This window comes from Juglans regia, chromosome 4, assembly GCF_001411555.2.
Source record: "Juglans regia cultivar Chandler chromosome 4, Walnut 2.0, whole genome shotgun sequence".
Classification (NCBI taxonomy): domain Eukaryota; kingdom Viridiplantae; phylum Streptophyta; class Magnoliopsida; order Fagales; family Juglandaceae; genus Juglans; species Juglans regia.
Window position 1 is genome coordinate 2959885 of NC_049904.1, and position 19398 is coordinate 2979282.

The window sequence follows — 19398 nt, forward strand, 5'->3', positions numbered from 1 at the left end:
TAGTCACAACTCAACGTCTAAAAGTGAGTAATCCTCACCTATTAAGAGTTAAAAACCCGAGTTAGTCAAAGTGAAAGAGATCTCATGATATCTAGAATTAGCCAATTCATCGCCAAATCTATTTATTTTGTTAAAACTGGCTTTGGATGAATCATATCTTATCATATTAGTAGAAATTTAAAACTCGCTACTTTTGAATTTAAATCTGCTATCTTCAAGTTCCAACACCCCTCGTACTTCCGCTTCTTTTATTGGGTTGTATTTTTGTAACTGTTGTTGTGGGTCTGGCGGCTCTGGCCCAAAACCCACTTCACGTGAATCTCAAGCAGCGTGCAACAAAGGAGTATGCCTCTAAGCCAACTTCTTCACAGCCATTCGTATGGTAATCATTAATCACTATAAAGAACGAAAAGAAAAACCAATACCCAAAAACCATCGCTCTCTCTCCATGACTCTTTCAGACTCGCCTCGCTGCATCCCATTCGACGCAAGTCGTTCGATAGTGGACTCCATGGATCCTACTCGGGAGTTTGTCAAGAATGTTAAGCGTCTGATAGTTAAGGTTACGTATGGAAACACGCATTATTCTCTGCACCACTCAACTTTTGCTTCTTATTTCTTTTTATGTTCGTTAGTTTTTAGTATATTTGGGGCCGTGTTCCACTGTTCTTGGCATTTGCTTTGGCAGATTCTTATGTCTGTTTGCACCAATATGTTCACTTTTTTAGTTAGGCCTTTAGTGCTTTTCTGTAGTTAGGACTATATATAATAATTATGTATTGATTTTGAATGAGCATTGAGAACATTGTCATGAGCATTGAGAGTGCTCTTAATGTTGTTTTCTCATTTGGGGGTCAAACCTTGAACCCAAAAATAATTTATGGTAGCGAGATCATATAGGTGCCAGGTTACAATTTAAAAAATCAAATCTTTTCTAGATGAAAGGAAAAACCCATTTGCCTTTTAACTTGATATGATAATGAACCTTCTGACTTTTCCTATTGGCTGCGATTGCATGCGGAACCTCATACTCCTATCTCGTGTTCTTTGGGATATTTTCTTCTTCTTAGTTTAATGATGATGGTAATGATGAAGACGCAAGGCTTTTTGAACATTGCTTATAATGTTGGGCCTTTTCTGTGTGTTAGAGATAATGCCACAAAATAGAAAAATAGATCGACGATGTTCCAATTGTAATTTCCAGGGCATGTTTCATCCACCAGATACACCTTGAGAAGATTCAAATACTTTTTTTTTTTTTTTTGGTATGTGTTATTAGAAAGAGTATTGCTTGAGACGACTGGAATACAATTCTAGCTACCTCCTTGCACGATTGACTCTCGATTGGAGGTCTATGAATACTTTAATAGTAGACAAATGAATTGAAAGATGTTTAACTGAGCAGCAAATATTACAAAAATTTCCTGACATGCATAAACATCATATGAAGCATTTTTTATTTCCTCCATAGAAGAAACTCCGAGATTTACTGAAGGGGAAAAGAAAAAGAGAAACTTCTTTTCAAATTTCTCTCTTTTCGTTTTCCCAGATTTTTGCATCGTGATAATTAATTATGGCTTAACTGAGATTTGCTGATTCTTGCTGTTTTTGTCTGCATCATTGAAGGTCGGAACAGCAGTGGTTACCCGAGCTGATGGAAGACTGGCACTAGGAAGACTAGGAGCGCTCTGTGAGCAGGTACGTTGGGCTTAGCATGAATCCTTTTTTAAAATTAGAGAACAGATTTTCAAAATCTTGCGTGCTTTTGGAGAGGAAGTCTATATATGCTGTGAATGAAAAAGGAGAAAACATAATTGAATGGAAAAAAGAATCTAGGAAGAGGCAGTTTTGTTGGTGTGATCATGGCAAGCTGTTCCACGAATTCTGAAAAGAGAACTTATTAATAATGCATGCAATCCCATAAAAGCTATAGTTGGTGTAGCTGATTATATTACCTTTCCAATGAAATCCTTGCAGCTTAAAGAATTAAACTCTCGAGGATATGAGGTTATTTTGGTTACTTCAGGCGCAGTTGGAGTTGGACGACAGAGGCTTAGATACAGAAAAGTTGCCAACAGCAGGTCCTTACTATTTCTATTTTCTTTTAACACATGCAAACACAGAATTGATATCGGCCTCTTCCAATGGAAGTAATTACAATTGAATGTCTTCTGAACTGAAATTTGAGGGGGATACCAGCACTGCTATTCATACAAAATAGTAAAAGTAAGCAAATGTTGTCTTGGTATCTTTAATTATGGACATACGTTTTCTGAAGGAAAAGCTCTTTTCTTCATCCTAGATTTTGTCAGTCTTTAGTCACATCATTAGCCATGATTCATCTTAAGTAGCTTTTTATTTAAGTGGTTAACATATAAAACTACTTAAAATGTGCCACATAGCTAATCTGATTAGGGATGACAAAATCTAGGATGAAATATAGCATTGGTTGTCTATGCCGTTTTCTTTATTTTAAAACTGTGGCATCTTGTACTCCTTGCCGAGCTGTGCACCCTCGGGATTAGTTGTAATGATGTTCCTGGACACCCGGTGCCAATCCAAAAAAAAAAAAACTGTAGCATCCCCTTATTCTCTTGTTATCATCCTTTTTTTTCTCTGTCCCTCCCTGTCTCCCTCCAAAGTGGTGGATTTCACGTACATATACCATCTACAATTATTAATTTTTTTGGAGGTGGGTATTAAAGAAACTGCAAAGAGAGTGCCTTGCCTGAAAAGAATCCTTTCATGTTTTGCAGCTTTGCTGATCTGCAAAGTCCACAAGATGAATTTGGTGGAAAGGCTTGTGCAGCCGTTGGGCAGAGTAGTCTCATGGCTCTTTATGATACCATGTTCAGCCAGGTATCTATATCATATTGAGTTTACTTTAGAAAAATGTGTTTGTCGAGATTTTCCTAACTTCACACATGCATTAGCATGTTAGGAAATATATAACAATTGTCACACTCCACACTTATTTTTAACCTCGCTTTTTCTATGGACTGAATTGTACTAATAGGGTCTCTTGTGTATGCAGCTTGATGTGACTTCTTCTCAACTTCTTGTTACTGATAGTGTTTTTAGGGATGAAGGTTTTAGAAAGCAACTTTCTGATACTGTCAACTCATTATTGGGTTTGAGGGTTATTCCTATTTTCAACGAGAATGATGCAGTGAGTACTAAGAAAGCACCATACCAGGTAAGCAACTCCTAGTTGTATCTGAATTAGCACTTGAGATTTCACTTTTATTCTACAAGTTGCTCGTGATCTTTTTCCTTTCCGTTATTCCCCTTTGGTAAGGGATATTTGGCTGTGAAAATATATTGTGTTTTTTTGGTTATTTCTGCTAGTTCTTGTCATCATTCAGAGTAATGTTGTACACCACACTCTCATCCTATTTTGATTATACTAAATAATATATGGCACATTCATCACCAATAGATGATAAAAAAAATATGCAATAAATAATCATTTAATGGTGATAAATGTGTCACATCTTACTTAGTGAGATGAAAATAGGATGGTAGTATGGTATATAGAATTTTTCTATCATTAAATAAGGGCCGCAATTATTGCCTGTGGCCTTTTGGCTTCCAAATTATGTCAATTTCTAAGCAAATCTAAGAAACTAGTCACCTATGGCTGTTTTGGTTCCATGCAGTCTCCAGTCACATTTTAAACTGGGCTGACCACATGGGGCTTGATCCATAGCTATCTATGGGAAGTCATGTATCTAGTGCCCAAATTAGTGAAAGGAAACAAACCACACTAATGCCCACAAATGCTAATGCCCTTGGTGGGCTCCCTTCGTGATCATTCTTTATGCCTATTTTTGCTATTATTTTTCAAATCCTTTGTGTTATTCCCTTTATAATATGCCTCTTTATTCTGATCATAATAATAAATGCAGGATTCTTCTGGTATATTTTGGGATAATGACAGTTTGGCAGGGTTATTGGCTTCAGAACTAAAAGCTGACCTCCTTGTTATGTTGAGCGATGTGGAGGGCCTCTATAGTTGTCCTCCGAGTGACCCAAAATCAAAGCTAATTCATACATATATAAAAATGAAACATCAAGAAGAAATCACATTTGGAGACAAGTCCAGGTTGGGAAGGGGAGGTATGACTGCTAAAGTTGAAGCTGCTGTATGTGCAGCTGATGCTGGCATACCTGTTGTTATCACAAGGTATTATTTCATCATTTGGTTATTTAAGTCATGGTTTTGGATGTTAAAATGTTGGATGTTATGTGCTGTTCTTGGTCACTCTATATTGATCTTGAACTTCTTTGAAGTGGTTATGCCACAGACAACATAATAAAAGTACTTCAAGGTGAGCATCTTGGTACCCTCTTTCATAAAGACGCACATTTATGGACTTTAGCCAGAGAAGTTGGTGCACGTACCATGGCAGCTGCTGCACGGGAATGTTCTAGACAGCTTCAGGTAGTAACATCTTGTTTTCTTAAGTGTCAAAAGTTCAAAACCAGCTGGATACTTGAAATCTGTTGTATATCATGGAGGCAGTTTATAATGACAGCTTCGGCATGTTTTCTGGATCACTTCACTGCAGGCCCAACAACCTCAAGCAAGGAGGAAAATACTGCTGGACATAGCAGATGCCCTGGAGGCTAATGAAAGTATGATTCTGGTTGAGAATGAAGCTGATGTTTCTGCTGCACAGTTGGCTGGATATGAGAAGTCACTAATATCTCGTTTGGCCTTGACTCCAAGGAAGGCAAGTGCTTGTTGCATACAGTCATTGAAATTTTGACGATGAATTTGAACATCTATTTACACAGTTATTTCGTGTAATTTTCTAATGATGTTCTGTATACTTTTAGAAGGCTGTCTCATTTAGTCATTGTGTTGTTCAGATCTATAGTCTTGCAAAATCTGTTCGCAAACTTGCAGAGATGGAAGAACCCATTGCTCGTGTTTTAAGCAGAACAGAGGTCAGGACTCCTAGAGCTTTGTTGATTTGGTAAATAGAACCAAACATGGATAAGGTTTTTTTTTTTTTTGCTAATGAAAGATCTTTGTCAATCCAGAAGTATTTCAACCATATATGATAATAAATTAGAAATTCTTTGAAATTGAGTCATGTTGCTTCCAAGGGAAGTTTAGGATTTGAACTATAATCATCTGGGTAGATGTGAAAATCATGCATATGTTTTTCTTTCAACAACATTTGAAGCATATTTGAGTATCGTTAGGTCATTTGGTACTTACATTGGCACTTTGCTTCCAGCTTGCAGATGGGCTCATCTTAGAGAAAACAACAAGTCCTTTGGGTGTCCTCCTGGTTGTTTTTGAGTCTCGACCTGATGCCCTGGTACAGGTGAAAGTCAGGATCCCTTATTATCACAACAGAATTCATAATTGCTAAGGACGCTGAAGACTACTCTCTGAAACAAATTTTTTATCTGAATGGTTCATTCTGTTTTATTGGGCAGAACTTGCACATCACTTTCCCAAAACGTTGAATGATTGGCATGGACTTTCTTGGAAAGGAATTGCAAGGAATAGTGTGTCTTGGGAGTGATGTGTCTCAGTCAGGCCATAAGCCGAGCAAAACTTCTTGTGTCAACCCTAATGAAATCTTCATGCTAAAAGATCAACTAAATCTGACCATGCTTTAATATAAAATGAACCAAATATGCGATTTCTTTCATCAATACACTAGAATGAACCCTAATGAAATCTTCAAGGTAAAAGATCAACTAAATCTGACCATACTTTAATATAATATGAACCAAATGGCCCCAGTGATTTTATTAATGCACTAAAATGAACACCGACTCGCTAAAAGTAATTAGACCGTTCCTACAACTCTTAACAGATAAATATGAACGAAAATCTCAGAAGACTTTATCCTAGGTACTTGAAGACCTAAAATCTACTGCTAATTGGAATGACTTTTTATTTTCATTTGCAAGCCTTTGATTTAGGTGTCCAGTGATTTCATCAATACACTAGAATGAACACTGATCTTGTTAGAAGTGATTAGATCATTCCTACCACTCTTAACAGATAAATAAGAACAAAATCTTAGAAGACTTTATCCTAGGTACTTGCAGACCTTAAATCTACTGCTCATTGGAATTTCCTTTTCATTTTCATGGGCAAGCCTTCATTTTAGGTGCCCAAAGGAGGACACATTTTCTGTAGTTTGGTATAAGGAGTAGGAGAGGACTTCGGATATATGCCCTACTGAAACCATAGAAGTAGGAACAAAAGCAGAAGTCATTTATGGGATTTTCTATGCCATATGCACAATTCTCATGCAACATAGACTCATACTCACCTTGCTAGAAAACTTCTAATCTATTTGGTATGTTATCATCATCAATTTTTTTTTTTTTTTTGTTATTGTTGGTGGTGGTGGTGCTATTATTGTTGTTGTTATTGTTATTATATAATTGTTCAGTCCAGTTGGTGAGCTGGGTGGACTAATCTAACATTTGTTATGTGACAACTGGTTCAGCTTCAAGCTTATGTCTACAAAGGTTTTGCTACATGTTTTCCATATTATCTTGATAGTTACCATTTTACTTTCTATAAAAATTTAATAGATAGCTTCACTTGCAATTCGAAGTGGGAATGGTCTACTGCTTAAAGGAGGAAAAGAAGCCAAGCGTTCAAATGCGGCATTGCACAAGGTTTGGTTCCAGAAGTTCATGCAATTTCTTCTTGATCAAGTTGGAGTGTAGCATTATCTGCTTTTCCTTTGTTCAAGCTATTGTTTCACTATTTCTTATTCCTTTTCTTTGCTTCCATAGGTCATTACTTCAGCAATCCCAGGTAGTGTAGGTAGCAAACTTATTGGACTTGTGACTTCCAGAGAGGAGATTCCTGATCTGCTGAAGGTCTGTACTGACATTCGATACTATTATGGTTCTTTAAGGAAAAATAAATTATTTAACTTATTTTATTGTGTGACAGCTTGATGATGTGATAGATCTTGTGATCCCTAGAGGCAGTAATAAGCTTGTTTCTAAAATCAAGAGTTTGACAAAAATTCCTGTTCTTGGTCATGCTGGTAAGAAGAATAGAATGACTAATTTTTAATTTAGTAAAATAGAGCTTCAAGTAAAGGTGCTATATTTACTATGCAGATGGAGTTTGTCATATTTATGTTGATAAGTCAGCTAATATAGATATGGCGAAACACATTCTTCACGATGCAAAGCTGGATTATCCTGCAGCCTGTAATGCAATGGTATTTTCAGTTTTTCGGTTTGCTTTCCAGAACTGTTACAGAATAATCTTCTTCACTACATCATTGATTTGTTACACTCTTGGATTTATGTACTATTCAATTCTCAGGAAACGCTTCTTGTACACAAAGATTTCCTAAGTGAAGGTGGACTCAATGAACTTCTCCTTGAACTCCGATCGGAAGGTATGACTTTTGTCTGTCTAAAGACCATCTTTTTAAAAAGTGCGTTCATGTCATAAACGATATAGCTTTGATAACCTGTCTTGGTGTTTGAACAATTTCCATGAAATACTTCTGTTAATTTGACAGCTTTCTTGATTTCTAGATAGTATCAATGGACCTAGGTTTTTGTAGCTTGGCCTACGTTGCATGAGAATTTCAAATATTTTTGTTTGTGGTTAAAAAAATCAACATGAGTTGGACAATGTCAACAATGATTTTAAAACTGAACTGGACCAACCAGCTGTTGAATTGTATGGATTGTATTTGTCACATGCCCTCCAAGTGTTTTGATCATGTAGTAGTCTCTGAAATTGCAAGCAGCCCTTTGAAAAAGGGACTTTGGTGTTATACCGAATTATAGGGATTCTCCTCTAATGCAAGTTCATCTGTTGCACAGCTGTTACTCTATATGGTGGGCCAAGAGCCAGCAATTTGTTGAAAATAGCAGAAGCAAGTTCGTTGCATCATGAATACAGCTCAATGGCTTGCACAATTGAAATAGTAGATGATGTGTTTGCTGCCATTGACCACATCAATCAACATGGGAGGCATGTTGGAATCCCTCAGATTTCATTTTCTTGTGTTTCTGTTTGTACATAAATAGGTGAAGGTTGTAATTAGTGTTTCTAATTCTCTCTCTTCCTCAATGTAGTGCTCATACTGATTGCATCATTACTGAAGATATTGAAGTTGCTGAAGCTTTCCTGCGCCAAGTTGACAGGTAGCCTTGCTTTTTGCCAACTGATCAGTTTATGGCATAAGAGAGAATAAATAGGATCTATCATTGGCCGCCCATCAGCAATTGACAAGTAAGCACACAATATAAAACCCGAAAGAAATCCTTGAAAAGCATTGAAATGGTGTTATTTTGGAATCCCAGCAATCACCAGGAACCCCCATACCATCGGTATCATCATTGCTCACACAGTTCTTATTAACCAAACTTGATTCTCTAAGTTCATAACGTTACGTCATACCCTTCATAGTAGCAGATTTGACCATTGTCCAGAAATTCAGAAACCAATTCAAGAAGTATCTCTTTCCCTATTTTCTCTGTAACTAGCAGCAAGACCATTGTTATTTTCACTACTCCTACCAACATTGTTGGGCCTCTAGTCTCTAACAGCTGGTCCACTCAGCTTAGCTTCGGTAATTTAGTTAGTCTGGAATCTGGATTACAACCTTTCATTTCACTTTGATGATTGCTTTTCCTTTTTCCTTAGATTATTATTTTCAATTCTATTAAGACTATGATTTCGCACCTGGACTTTTCTAAAAGGTCCTCTGAATAGCATGTGACATTTAAATGAACTTTAGAGATTAAGGTCGTACAGGTACTATAATCTTTAAGTGAATTTTGATACTTTAAAGTGCTAGTAATCTAATGATCATGCCCTCATTAAATACTACTGGTTCAACGAATAATGTCTCCTAATTTTTGCACTCCTTTTATGTTCTCGTTGCAATCTTGCTTTCCCATCTACAGTGCCGCAGTGTTCCATAATGCAAGTACACGATTCTGTGATGGAGCACGCTTTGGACTTGGTGCAGAGGTAATAGGATCTTCAACTGTCCTCGTGTTTTAAGAAAAAATTTGCTTTGCTTTCTCTCCATTTCAATCTGCTGGTTCTAATTAACTTATGAGCAGGTTGGTATAAGTACGAGCCGGATTCATGCTCGAGGTCCTGTCGGAGTAGAAGGACTACTAACAACACGATGGTATGAGACTTCTGCAAGTTTTTTTCTTACACTACGATTTACTGACATGAGTAAAACTTGTCATGATATGATCAGGCATAAGATCTCAGAATTCAATATCAATGTTCTGTAAAAAAAATTAATTTATGTTCTTTTTGTTATGGCTAATCCTCCATTGTTAAACCAGGATTCTGAGAGGTTGCGGGCAGGTGGTGGATGGTGATAAAGGGGTTAGTTACACGCACAAGGTTCTGAAACAATCCTAGCTTTTCAGCAACGCATCTGTACAGGACATTGCAACTTGCAGCTGTTTCCCTTGACATGCCATCATGTCTTACTTTCGGTTTAGCTATAATATCCAAATGCTCCTGAGATATGTATTATAATATAAGATAGAAGAACATATATTTTTTCCCATTTCCAGATTCCAATTACTCTGGAATCATTCTTGGTGCAAAACTAATTCAAGTATCTTTTTTAAATGAATGATTTTCCATAATGGGTGGAAAAGGATATCGTGATTAACAGTTTTGGTTGAAGCACTAGTGATAGCCATTTGAATACCAGATTATAGGGGATTTAGCTTATTTTTGCATGACATGTAGCACACTGCCACCTAGAGATGATTGACTAGTGGCTGGGTAGGCTGCTTTCCCATACCCCAGCCCGCCTGATATATAAACTCACCAGTTTACACTGGCTGTTTAGATAATTGGGACAGGAATCTCTCGAAATGTAAACAAAACGACCCTGCTACTTAATCCTCAAACAACAGAGTATTTGCACTAAAAAATGCTTCCCGTGATTTGAACATTGGTTTTCTTTTTGAGTAATGCTAGAGCCTAGATAAAGTCCTATAGTGTGCAAGTCTCGTCCATTCCTTTTAAAAAAAAATGGAATTCATTGTTAAAAAAAAAAAAAACAAATTTCATGTGGTTTCCAAATTTAAACAATTTTTTCAAAAAAAGTGCGTAAGACTTGCACACCCTAAGACTGCAAATATTATTTCTCTTGCTCTGATTATATCCAACGTTTACCCCCCTTTAACTGCAAATCATTGTTACAAGAGGGGTCTTGTATTAAACTCTACCACTGGAAAACCCAAATAAATGAGTAGTTGAATTATGTCAAATCTTCTTTGGATTTGTATCTGCAAAACAGGTTCGAAGAAATGAAACTCCAAAGGAAAGCTTACGATAATGTTTTGGGGTTCTAGTCAAGTACTAGTAACCAAACATACAGCATGAGATTTTTGGTTTTCAAAGGAAAAAAAAAAAAAAAAAAAATCCTGAGTAATTTGTTCGACCAAATAAAAGTGAGAGTTGGTTTATGGTCTCATATTTCACCATCCCACAGTTCTTGGAGGCTTTTGTAAGGACTGCAACTCTCGTGGATGGCAAAATCACCTCGGAGGAGCCTTTGCTGCATTACACAACAGTAGTATAAAACAAGTTTGTCTTCAACTATACTGTATACGAATGTAATTAAGCATACAATTAAGCTCGTGAACACATGCATTGTTTGGAAGCGTGTGTATATAATTATATAATACCTGGTGGATTCCTGATAATTTTGAGATGAGTTCTGGAGGAATGAACCAGTCGAATAAACTCAAATTCTCCTTGATCCTAGATTCATTTACACTCTTTGGTAGGACACCGTGACCGCTCTGGATACCCCATCGCAGAGCTACTTGTGCTGGCGACTTGTTAAGCTTTTCAGCAATTTCAATCAGTATTGGTTCCTTCAAGACTTCCCCCTTTACCCATGACCCTGGAGATCCTAGAGGAGAATAGGCCTGGAAAGAGAAATTGCATTAATATCACATCAAGAACAAAGTCTCAGCCTGTAAGTTATGCTAAATGTCTAATGGTGATAAATTTAGTTACACAATGAACGGAGAAATGTTGTATTTGATCCTTAATTTTGTCATCTCTAGTCACGCTTACCATGTTGCATGTTTTAAGTGGCTACCATTGAAGTGGTTGACATATGAATCCATGCGCCACATCAACGAGCGTGACTAAAATGACAAGATTTAAGGTGAAAAGTATCATTGCTCTAATGAAAGTAATACCGAGAGGAGAACGCCAGTTGATTTGCACAAGTTATGAAGAGCAGGCTGCTGCCAGACAGGGTGGCATTCCACTTGATTGACTGCAGGTGGAACTTTTGCATATTTGAGCAAGTCTTGCAGCTTCTTCGTGGAGAAGTTACTGACTCCAATCGCGCGTGCCTGACCGGATGAGTAAAGGCCCTCCATCGCATTCCAGGTCTCTGGAAGACATAAGGGAGCCATGACTTCAGGGTCGAAGCCTCGTGAGCCTGGTTTTGTCCTAATTGGCCAATGAATCTGTAGCACAACATCGTATATTCCAAAATCATTTCAGACCCTTCAGTCAGTGCAGTTGATCTAGCTCTCAATATATGCAGAACAAAAAGCCGCACATAAACCAGAGGAAATTTTTCATGGAGTGCTAAAGACATACAAGATAGAGATCAATGTATTCAAGTTGCAGATCTTGCAAACTCTTACTCAAAGCCTTTGAGACGTCTTCAGGAGCATGGTCACTACACCTGAAAACATTGCAATTTTTAGTCGGGAAAGCCAATAGTCTTTTCACAAACAGAGAGACCCATACGGGCTTCAAAACAAAATTCACTGAGCTGAACTACTCGATAATATCAAAATGAAAGAATCTAAGGGTTAAAGATCAAATAAAACCAGCATGAGATGAAATAGATACCAAAGTTTTGATGTGATAAACATCTCACTACGCTGCACCACCCCAGAGGAAAATAGTTCCTTCAGTGCCACCCCAACCTGCATCATGTCAACATAACTCAAATGACTTGTATAAGATTTATGAAAAACTTATCCCCTCAAACTCTCACTCTTTTTATAATGTGACATAAACTATCCAGAATTGTCTCCAAATTTGAAACAATAATAAGGAAAAATTATTCCTTACTAAGATCTAGTGCTTTAAACGGATGAAAATATATGATATGATATTAATGATTGGATCTGAAAGGAAAGTGGGAATCTTAGAAAGAGATATGCTTTGAGGGGTAAACCGAAAAACTTTAATAGTTTGGTGTTATGCTAGAAAAAGAACTAACGAAGTTTTTCTTTTTTTTTTTTCCTCCAACTAAACCACGGGACGGTGGTTTACTCTATAAGGGTGAGTCCGAAGGGCCCAGTTTTGGAGAGGTTTCACGACATTAAAAAAAGAAAAACAAGATTGCATTCTTAACTAGAGATAGCTGGTGTTGAGAAAAGAAGTACTAGCAGTAATAAAATATAAACCAACGTATATATAAGAAAAACTGTTGGAAAACGATTACGATTTCATGGGCCATACATAAAACGACCTATATAAAAGTAGGAAAATAAAGGGTACCTCTTTCTCATTGTCATATACACTAGCACAGTCAATATGCCTATAACCAGCCTGCATAAAATTGAAGCACAATCTCTGAGGAATTTAATTTTAACCATACCGCTTTTTTCTCATACAATGTTCTGAAATCAAAGAAGCAAGAACCCATATGAAAAAGGGAACCTTGACTGCGGAAATGACAGCTTCACCTACAACACCTGGAGGAGCTTTCCAGGTTCCAAGACCAACGGAGGGAACTTTAGCTCCGTTATTGAGATCAAAGTATCGAGTTTCTTGATCCATAATCTTCTGCAGAAATATATAGCCAAAATCACGATAAAGACCAATGCCAACTTCGAATAGAAACGGGATAAAATATCATTAAGAAGATAAAGAAAGAAAGAAAGAAAGAATATAGAAACAATGACAACAACAATATGGGAAACCCCTACTTCCAAGTGCAATCAATTCTTTTGTTTTTTCTTAGGTTTTTAAAGGGCATACATTGTCGTCCCAACTGGTGAGAGGACGCTATTATACCTGTTTTGAGCAGACGTTTCAGAAGAAAGAGATCTGAGAACTAAAATGGCGAGTAGGTAGAATAAAATTTTAGAGCGACATCACAGCAACAGGTGATTGTTTGTTTGTTCATGCCCAAACCGTTCATTGAAATGATTGGAAAATTGCTCACCCTTGAGGCATTCGCGGCAAAAGAGTAGGATCCATCAATGAGTCAGGAGGCACATAGATTAATTTGAATCCAACTGTTTAATTGATCACGCTTTAAACACTTGGCACAATTCGTGTAAACAAACAAACTTGGGTGGTATAGCACCTTTTGTTTGGTTCAGCCCACCCTAGTTTGATTTTTTTTTTTACGATGAAGCGAGATGACTTGAAATTAAAATTAAAAATTAAATAAAATATTATTAAAATATATTTTTTTAATATTATTTTTATTTTAAAATTTAAAAAAATTGAATTGTTTATTTTATTTTTTATGAAAATTTAAAAAAATTGTAATAATTAGATGAGATTGTAAAAAATTGTTATAAATTTTAATGATTAAATTTTTTTTTAAAAATTAATATACTAGTTCTGTCTATTAAAAATTTTAATTAAATGATTATAAAGTAGACTATAAAATAATTGTATGAGAATAGTTATTCTTTTAAACCCATTTATAACGTGCGAGATATCTTTGTATTTACTGAGTTCACAAAGCTGCAGCAGACATAGCAAATCGAGATTTTATCTATTCTTTTTTATTCTTTAAATTATTAAAAAAATTAAGAAGCACATATTGAGAGCCTCTCCGGTTCTTATTGGTATTGATTTCATCAAAATTATCTTTAAAATTTAATAAAAAAATACATAATTTTTATAAATGCAAAACTTCTCTAATCATAACCTTACATTAAATTAGCTATTGAATTCATCAATATAATAATTTAATATTACTTTTTAATAAAAATATTTGTATTTTATTTTTCATATTTTAGAATTACTCTAATCATATGTTAATTAATAATTTAATTTGATTCTTATATTATTATTACAAGACGGTTGGAGATTAAACGTGAATAAAAAATACTTTTAGAGATTAAAAGTGAATAAAAAATCGATTTGATGAGTGAATAGTAATCCTTCAAATTTGAAGAAATTCATCTATTTACTTAGTTTAAAGTTTCACACTTATCTCTTTGGCTAATTCAATGCAGCTTTATTTTGATGAAATTTATTATATTTTACATTTAACTAGACTTTTGATGAAGCTAATACTAATACTCTTATCCAATTTGAAGAAAAACATATTTATTAGTAGAGATGTGCTACGTACAGGCCCGCATAAGCAGTCCCCGCGTACACTAGTTTTTGTCGTTTGTCCATTTCAACTTAGGTGAATGACCAAATTAACCTCCACCCAAATTTCCTCATTTCAGCTTTTCACGAACGAGCTACGGAATTCAAAATTAGAATTCATTTTGCCGCTAATCCAGCCCACGTGAGACCCAGATTTTTTTTTTTCCTCCACCACCGGCATCCTGCTCATCTCCTCCACCACCAGTGTTGTGCTCAACTCCTCCACCACCCTCATCTGCTAAGTCAATTTATATACTTGCTTGCAAAATGAACTGAATAATAAATCAACAATATAAACTGCTTTCATGAGAGAAAAAAAATTTATAACTTAAGAAGAATGGCCCAGAAAAAAGGGTAAATAAGAAAGAAAAAAAGAATGGAACAGGTAGGCGGCATTAACCCTTTTAGAACATACCTCAGTTTGATTCAATACAACTCACTTTCTGAAACATAACGGAGTTAACAACATCCTTTACAATGATACAAAAGCATTCTCGGCAAGAATTAGGCATTAGAGTGGACTCTCACATTTTCTCAAACAATTAGACTGCAGCTTTCCAATAAAATTGTGTTTAAAACTCCCAAATTCAACACATGCCCATTAACTTGTTTATTCTATTCAACATCAGAAAGCAGACCAAGAGCATTTTACAAAGATGTAAAGAATCTGAATTGCTCCGCTGGAAAATCACATTGCAGAACATAGAAAAAAATCAAGATGTATGAACCAAGGGTTTTAATAAATCAACATATCCATATGATCAGACCATAACAGAGGAAACATTGCCATAAAAAAATCCATAATAGAAATGCCATAAATAAACCTATCTCACGAATGGAGTGGAATTAGGGCTCAAATAGAATGAAGTTAGGGCTCCAACGGAATGAGACTTGGTTGTGCAGAGCTTCGGTCTCAGGGAGGAAGGAGGAGAACAATCTCTCATGAGGTCTCGGGGAGGAAGGAGAAGAGAAGCCAAACGAGGAAGGAGGAGAGCCATCTACCATGAAGAGTTGTCTCACAAGACGACGTCGTCCAGAAAATTAGTGAAACGGGTCGTTTTTGCCACGTTGGGCGTGCGCAGCCAGGCCTCTAACACGGGACTGCATAAAGAATTTTCCTTATTAGTAAATACTCGGGCAGTCTACGCTATCAGAAACAATATCATTAGAACTCATATTATTTCATATAATATCATCATTTACTTATATTTCAATCATTTTATATCACACAAGAAAATGATAAGGAAATAATAAAATATAGTATGTTTTTTTAATGTTAAAATAGTCATTTTATCATCCTTTACTTTTGACTTGGCCTACAATATTTTAAGATTTTGAGATTATATTATTCTTTCTTTCCAATATTCTATTAAAAAATAAATGGAGATTAAGAAATGAGTATATTTTTCTCCGAAATCTTGCAATCTTATCAAATTAAAAAATGGATTGCTTTCGGTGAATGGATTTGGCCTGCATCATCCAAGACGACATTATTGTTTCAAATGCTAAAAAATATTAAAAAAAATATCATATTAAAAAATGTATGCAAAAGATTTCTTTAATGAGAAAAATAGAATTAAGTAGAGTTTATCTCTAATCTTCTGATCTTACCAATGCACGACAAGACAACATTATTGTTTCAAATGCTAAAAAATCATTAAAAATGTCATATTAAAAAATGAATGCACAAGATTATTTTAATGAAAAAAATAAAATTATGTAGAATTTTTCTCAAATAGTCTCATCTTGTCCATATTTTTTTAATAGGAGATTTTTAATTAGAAATTCACCTGAAGTAAATTAACCAATAAGAAAAATTCTATTTATAATCCCCTACACCACACACCAACATATAATTTGTCACTTTTGTCCTTCTATTTAAACACATACATATTAATGTGTAAATATGTGTGTTTAAATAAAAAGATAAATAACAAATCACATATTGATGTGTAGTGTGGAGATCATAAGTAACATTTCTCAACCAATAATTAGCCATAATTAGCGCCAGTTCATACTATTTAGTAACCTTTGTCACTACTACTTCATTTTCATCCTCTGCCCATAATGTTATCTCATCACTTCCACATTTGCTACAATTTCAGAATTATGTAATTTTTTCTTTATCAAAAAGGATAAGAGAGGATAATCGGAGATTCGGAAGTGACTTCCTTAGTCGTAACTATAGTAGTACCCTATTTACTAGGAACTAGACGAGATGTCTGATGGTAGGAAACCATACGGACCCCTCAAATTGGGTTTAAGTCAATGCTTAGACTCCAAGCTTATTAAAGAATTCACTAAAATCTCCAAATGACTAAAACCTATAGTTTAAGCTGATTTCCTATTCGAATTTGAATCCAGTACTTAATTTCAAGTATGCTAGTTTACGGCTGATTGTGGGCTATGTAATGTTATGATAGAATCGGTGATCATAAATGTTGGATTTGATGATCCTAATCAAGCATAGCGATGACTAATAAGACGTCAAGAACAAGATCTCATTTAGAATATGATGATTAAGATAAATATGTAGCAATTGGAGAAGAATAATGCATAAAACGCAATAGTGTCATCTGCTATGTGGAAACAGTTGAAGTTAACGGATGACGAAACTACGATAATCGAACTTATGAAGGGGTTTCTAAGATAGTACAGAAGAAAGGGAAAACATGCTTGATAAGGAAAGTGTGTCTTGAACGTCAAATTAGCAAGTTGATTATATCTACTATGATGACTAATATTTGAAGATTAGCCAAACCAGCCATATTTCAAGAGGTAGGAGTTAATATGTTCATTATCATTTTTTACACTCACGCGGACAAACAGAGGGTTGAAGAAGGCAAACCGTGGCTGTTTGACAATAGCCTGTTTATTATTCAGAAATTTGATGGGCTAACATAGCCACAAAATATGAAATTTGATCGAGAATCATTATGGGTACAATGACATAACCTGCCTCTGGCTTACTTGAACCGGGATACAGGGGAAACGGTAGGAAATTCGATTGGCATAATGGAAGAGGTAGATGTGGATGAAGATGGGGTAGGATAGGGGAAATATATGTGAGTAAAGGAGGAGATTAATCTGACCAAAGCAAGCGCCAGAAGGAGAACGACTAATGTCAATGGTTTTAGAATATGGATTCCTTTGAAGTATGAAGAATTACCTAATTGTGCATTATATGCAGAAGAATAATACATGATGCTCAATGGTGTAAACAATTGAGGGACTCAGTGATAGGAAGGGGCAACCAATTCAGGCCATGGCTTAGGATCGAATCCATAGGGAAGTCTTAGATTAATCAGGAATTTTGGGTGTAGTTTATGGGATGGGGTTGGATTTACAGAGGGAAGTAGATGAAGTTCAGATGAGGGGAAGTGTTTAGATCATGAATGCATCAGCGGGGATGGACGGCGAAGTGGGGCAAAAATTGAGGAAGGAAAATCTGTTGAGAGCCAATTAGAAGGAAGTAGAGTCAAAGTAGAGTCCGAGAAGGAAGGTGAGAAGGGGGAAGTACAGATGGATGTATCCTATCAGGATTTTTTTTTTTAATTCCGTAACAATGGAGAAGAGAATGGAGAATGGGGAAAAGAATTGGGGTAACTGAGTAATTTTAGGAGAAAAAATAGCAGAAGAAGAAATGGAAAATCATAAAGAGATAGGCTTGGATGAGAGGCCTAGTAAAGTTGGTCGTTTTCAGAAGAAGTAAGAGGAAACAAAGAAAATAAAAAAAGTGATTTCTTTAACTGCAGAAGATGAAGATGAAGAACAACGATATGGAGGACATAAAGAAAACAACCAAGAAAATGGGAGAGGGAACTGGAAAAGAAGAGCGAGAAGCAAAGGTACAAGTTCTACTCCATTCCTGTTACAATTTGAAAAGAAAAGAATATTGGTTGATGAGGAAGTAGTTGATGATCGATAAACTATTGTGAAAAAAGTGAAGTTGGGAAATGATGAAATAGTTATTGAGAATGAATAAGAATTGGTGGAGCCCTCGGATAGTCCAAGACCTTCTCTTGTTAGTGAAGGATAAAAAATCCCAATTTGGCTTTCTTGATGGAGACCAAACTCAAGTCAGGAAGTACAAATGTTTTGAAAACAAATTGGGGTTTAAGGTTTTTTCTCGGTGGATTCAGTGGGAAGAAGTGGTTGATTAATGTTGTTGTGGAAGAAGGAAACAGATGTTAGCATTATAAACTATTCTCAGAGACATATCAATGGGTGGGTGGAAGATGAGACAGTAAATAAAAAATGGATGTTAATAGGATTCTATGGAAACCCAGAGGTGTGTAGAAGGAAAAAAAGTTGGGAGTTGTTGATTTCTCTTAGACCACCAGATCACCAACTTTGGTGTGTCTTAGGGGATTTTAATGAAATTGTATCCCAAAATTAGAAACAAGGGGGAAGGCATAGAAATGAAGGTAAAATGGAACAATTTAGAGAGACTCTAGGAAAATGTAACCTTTTCTTGTTATTTGGGATGGAGGGGAGATTTATATACCTAGAGTAATAATCATGGTGATGACTCTTTTATAAAGGAGATTTTGGCTGCATGTAGTTCAGATCACAAGCTAATTTTACTGCTCTAGTAAAGAGCGACACATAAAGAGTTTGCAGAAAAAGAATTTTAAGTATGAGAATAGTTGGTCACTTGAGGAGGAATGTGGAAGAGTAATTGAAGTTGAATGAGAGAAGGAAACAATATCTATAGACCCATTGAAGAGGGTGCAAGAAAGATTAGAATTGTGTAGAAAAACTCTAAGTAGATGGAGTAGTGTGACTTTTAAAAAAGGGAGATGCTGATCAAAGAGAAAATTAAAAGTATTGAGACAATTATAGCTAAGTGAAAGACTAGAAAACAATAAAGAAATTCGAGGAGTAAAAAGGGAGTTGGAACAAATGCTAGATCAAGAGGACCTTAGATGGAGACAAAGGGCAAAAACACACTAGTATCAAGAGGGGACAGAAATACAAAGTACTTCCATGCTTGTACAACATAAAGAAGA

General features: G+C 35.7%; 2 protein-coding genes across 6 annotated transcripts; one reads left to right on the forward strand and one right to left on the reverse strand.

Moving 5' to 3' along the window:
• The first annotated feature begins 372 nt into the window (after window positions 1-372).
• LOC108990701 (delta-1-pyrroline-5-carboxylate synthase-like) lies at window positions 373-9679 on the forward strand. 2 transcript variants are annotated; one of them, XM_018964738.2, is made up of 20 exons: window positions 373-562; window positions 1627-1698; window positions 1978-2081; window positions 2757-2859; window positions 3035-3196; window positions 3909-4186; window positions 4294-4444; window positions 4572-4736; window positions 4876-4953; window positions 5250-5339; window positions 6574-6660; window positions 6781-6867; window positions 6944-7040; window positions 7117-7220; window positions 7328-7403; window positions 7840-7990; window positions 8095-8163; window positions 8929-8995; window positions 9091-9161; window positions 9328-9679. In XM_018964738.2, the coding sequence occupies exons 1-20, from the start codon at window positions 380-382 to the stop codon at window positions 9404-9406; spliced, it is 2274 nt and encodes a 757-aa protein (XP_018820283.2). In that variant the 5' UTR covers window positions 373-379; the 3' UTR covers window positions 9407-9679. The 2 variants fall into 2 exon arrangements, with proteins under 2 accessions (XP_018820283.2, XP_035545478.1); XM_035689585.1 differs by lacking the exon at window positions 373-562 and adding an exon at window positions 807-1083.
• Window positions 9680-10311: 632 nt separating this feature from the next.
• On the reverse strand, window positions 10312-13246 carry LOC108990703 (NADPH-dependent aldo-keto reductase, chloroplastic-like). 4 transcript variants are annotated; one of them, XM_018964741.2, is made up of 8 exons: window positions 13215-13246; window positions 12707-12832; window positions 12545-12595; window positions 11888-11964; window positions 11630-11717; window positions 11218-11493; window positions 10693-10938; window positions 10312-10562 (listed from the first exon to the last, which is right to left on the reverse strand). In XM_018964741.2, exons 2-8 carry the CDS (start codon window positions 12824-12826, stop codon window positions 10476-10478), a joined length of 945 nt encoding a protein of 314 aa, XP_018820286.2. In that variant the 5' UTR covers window positions 12827-12832; window positions 13215-13246; the 3' UTR covers window positions 10312-10475. The 4 variants fall into 4 exon arrangements, with proteins under 4 accessions (XP_018820286.2, XP_018820284.2, XP_018820287.2 ...); XM_018964739.2 differs by lacking the exon at window positions 13215-13246 and adding an exon at window positions 13064-13206; XM_018964742.2 differs by lacking the exon at window positions 13215-13246 and adding an exon at window positions 13028-13069.
• Between the last annotated feature and the right edge of the window lie 6152 nt (window positions 13247-19398).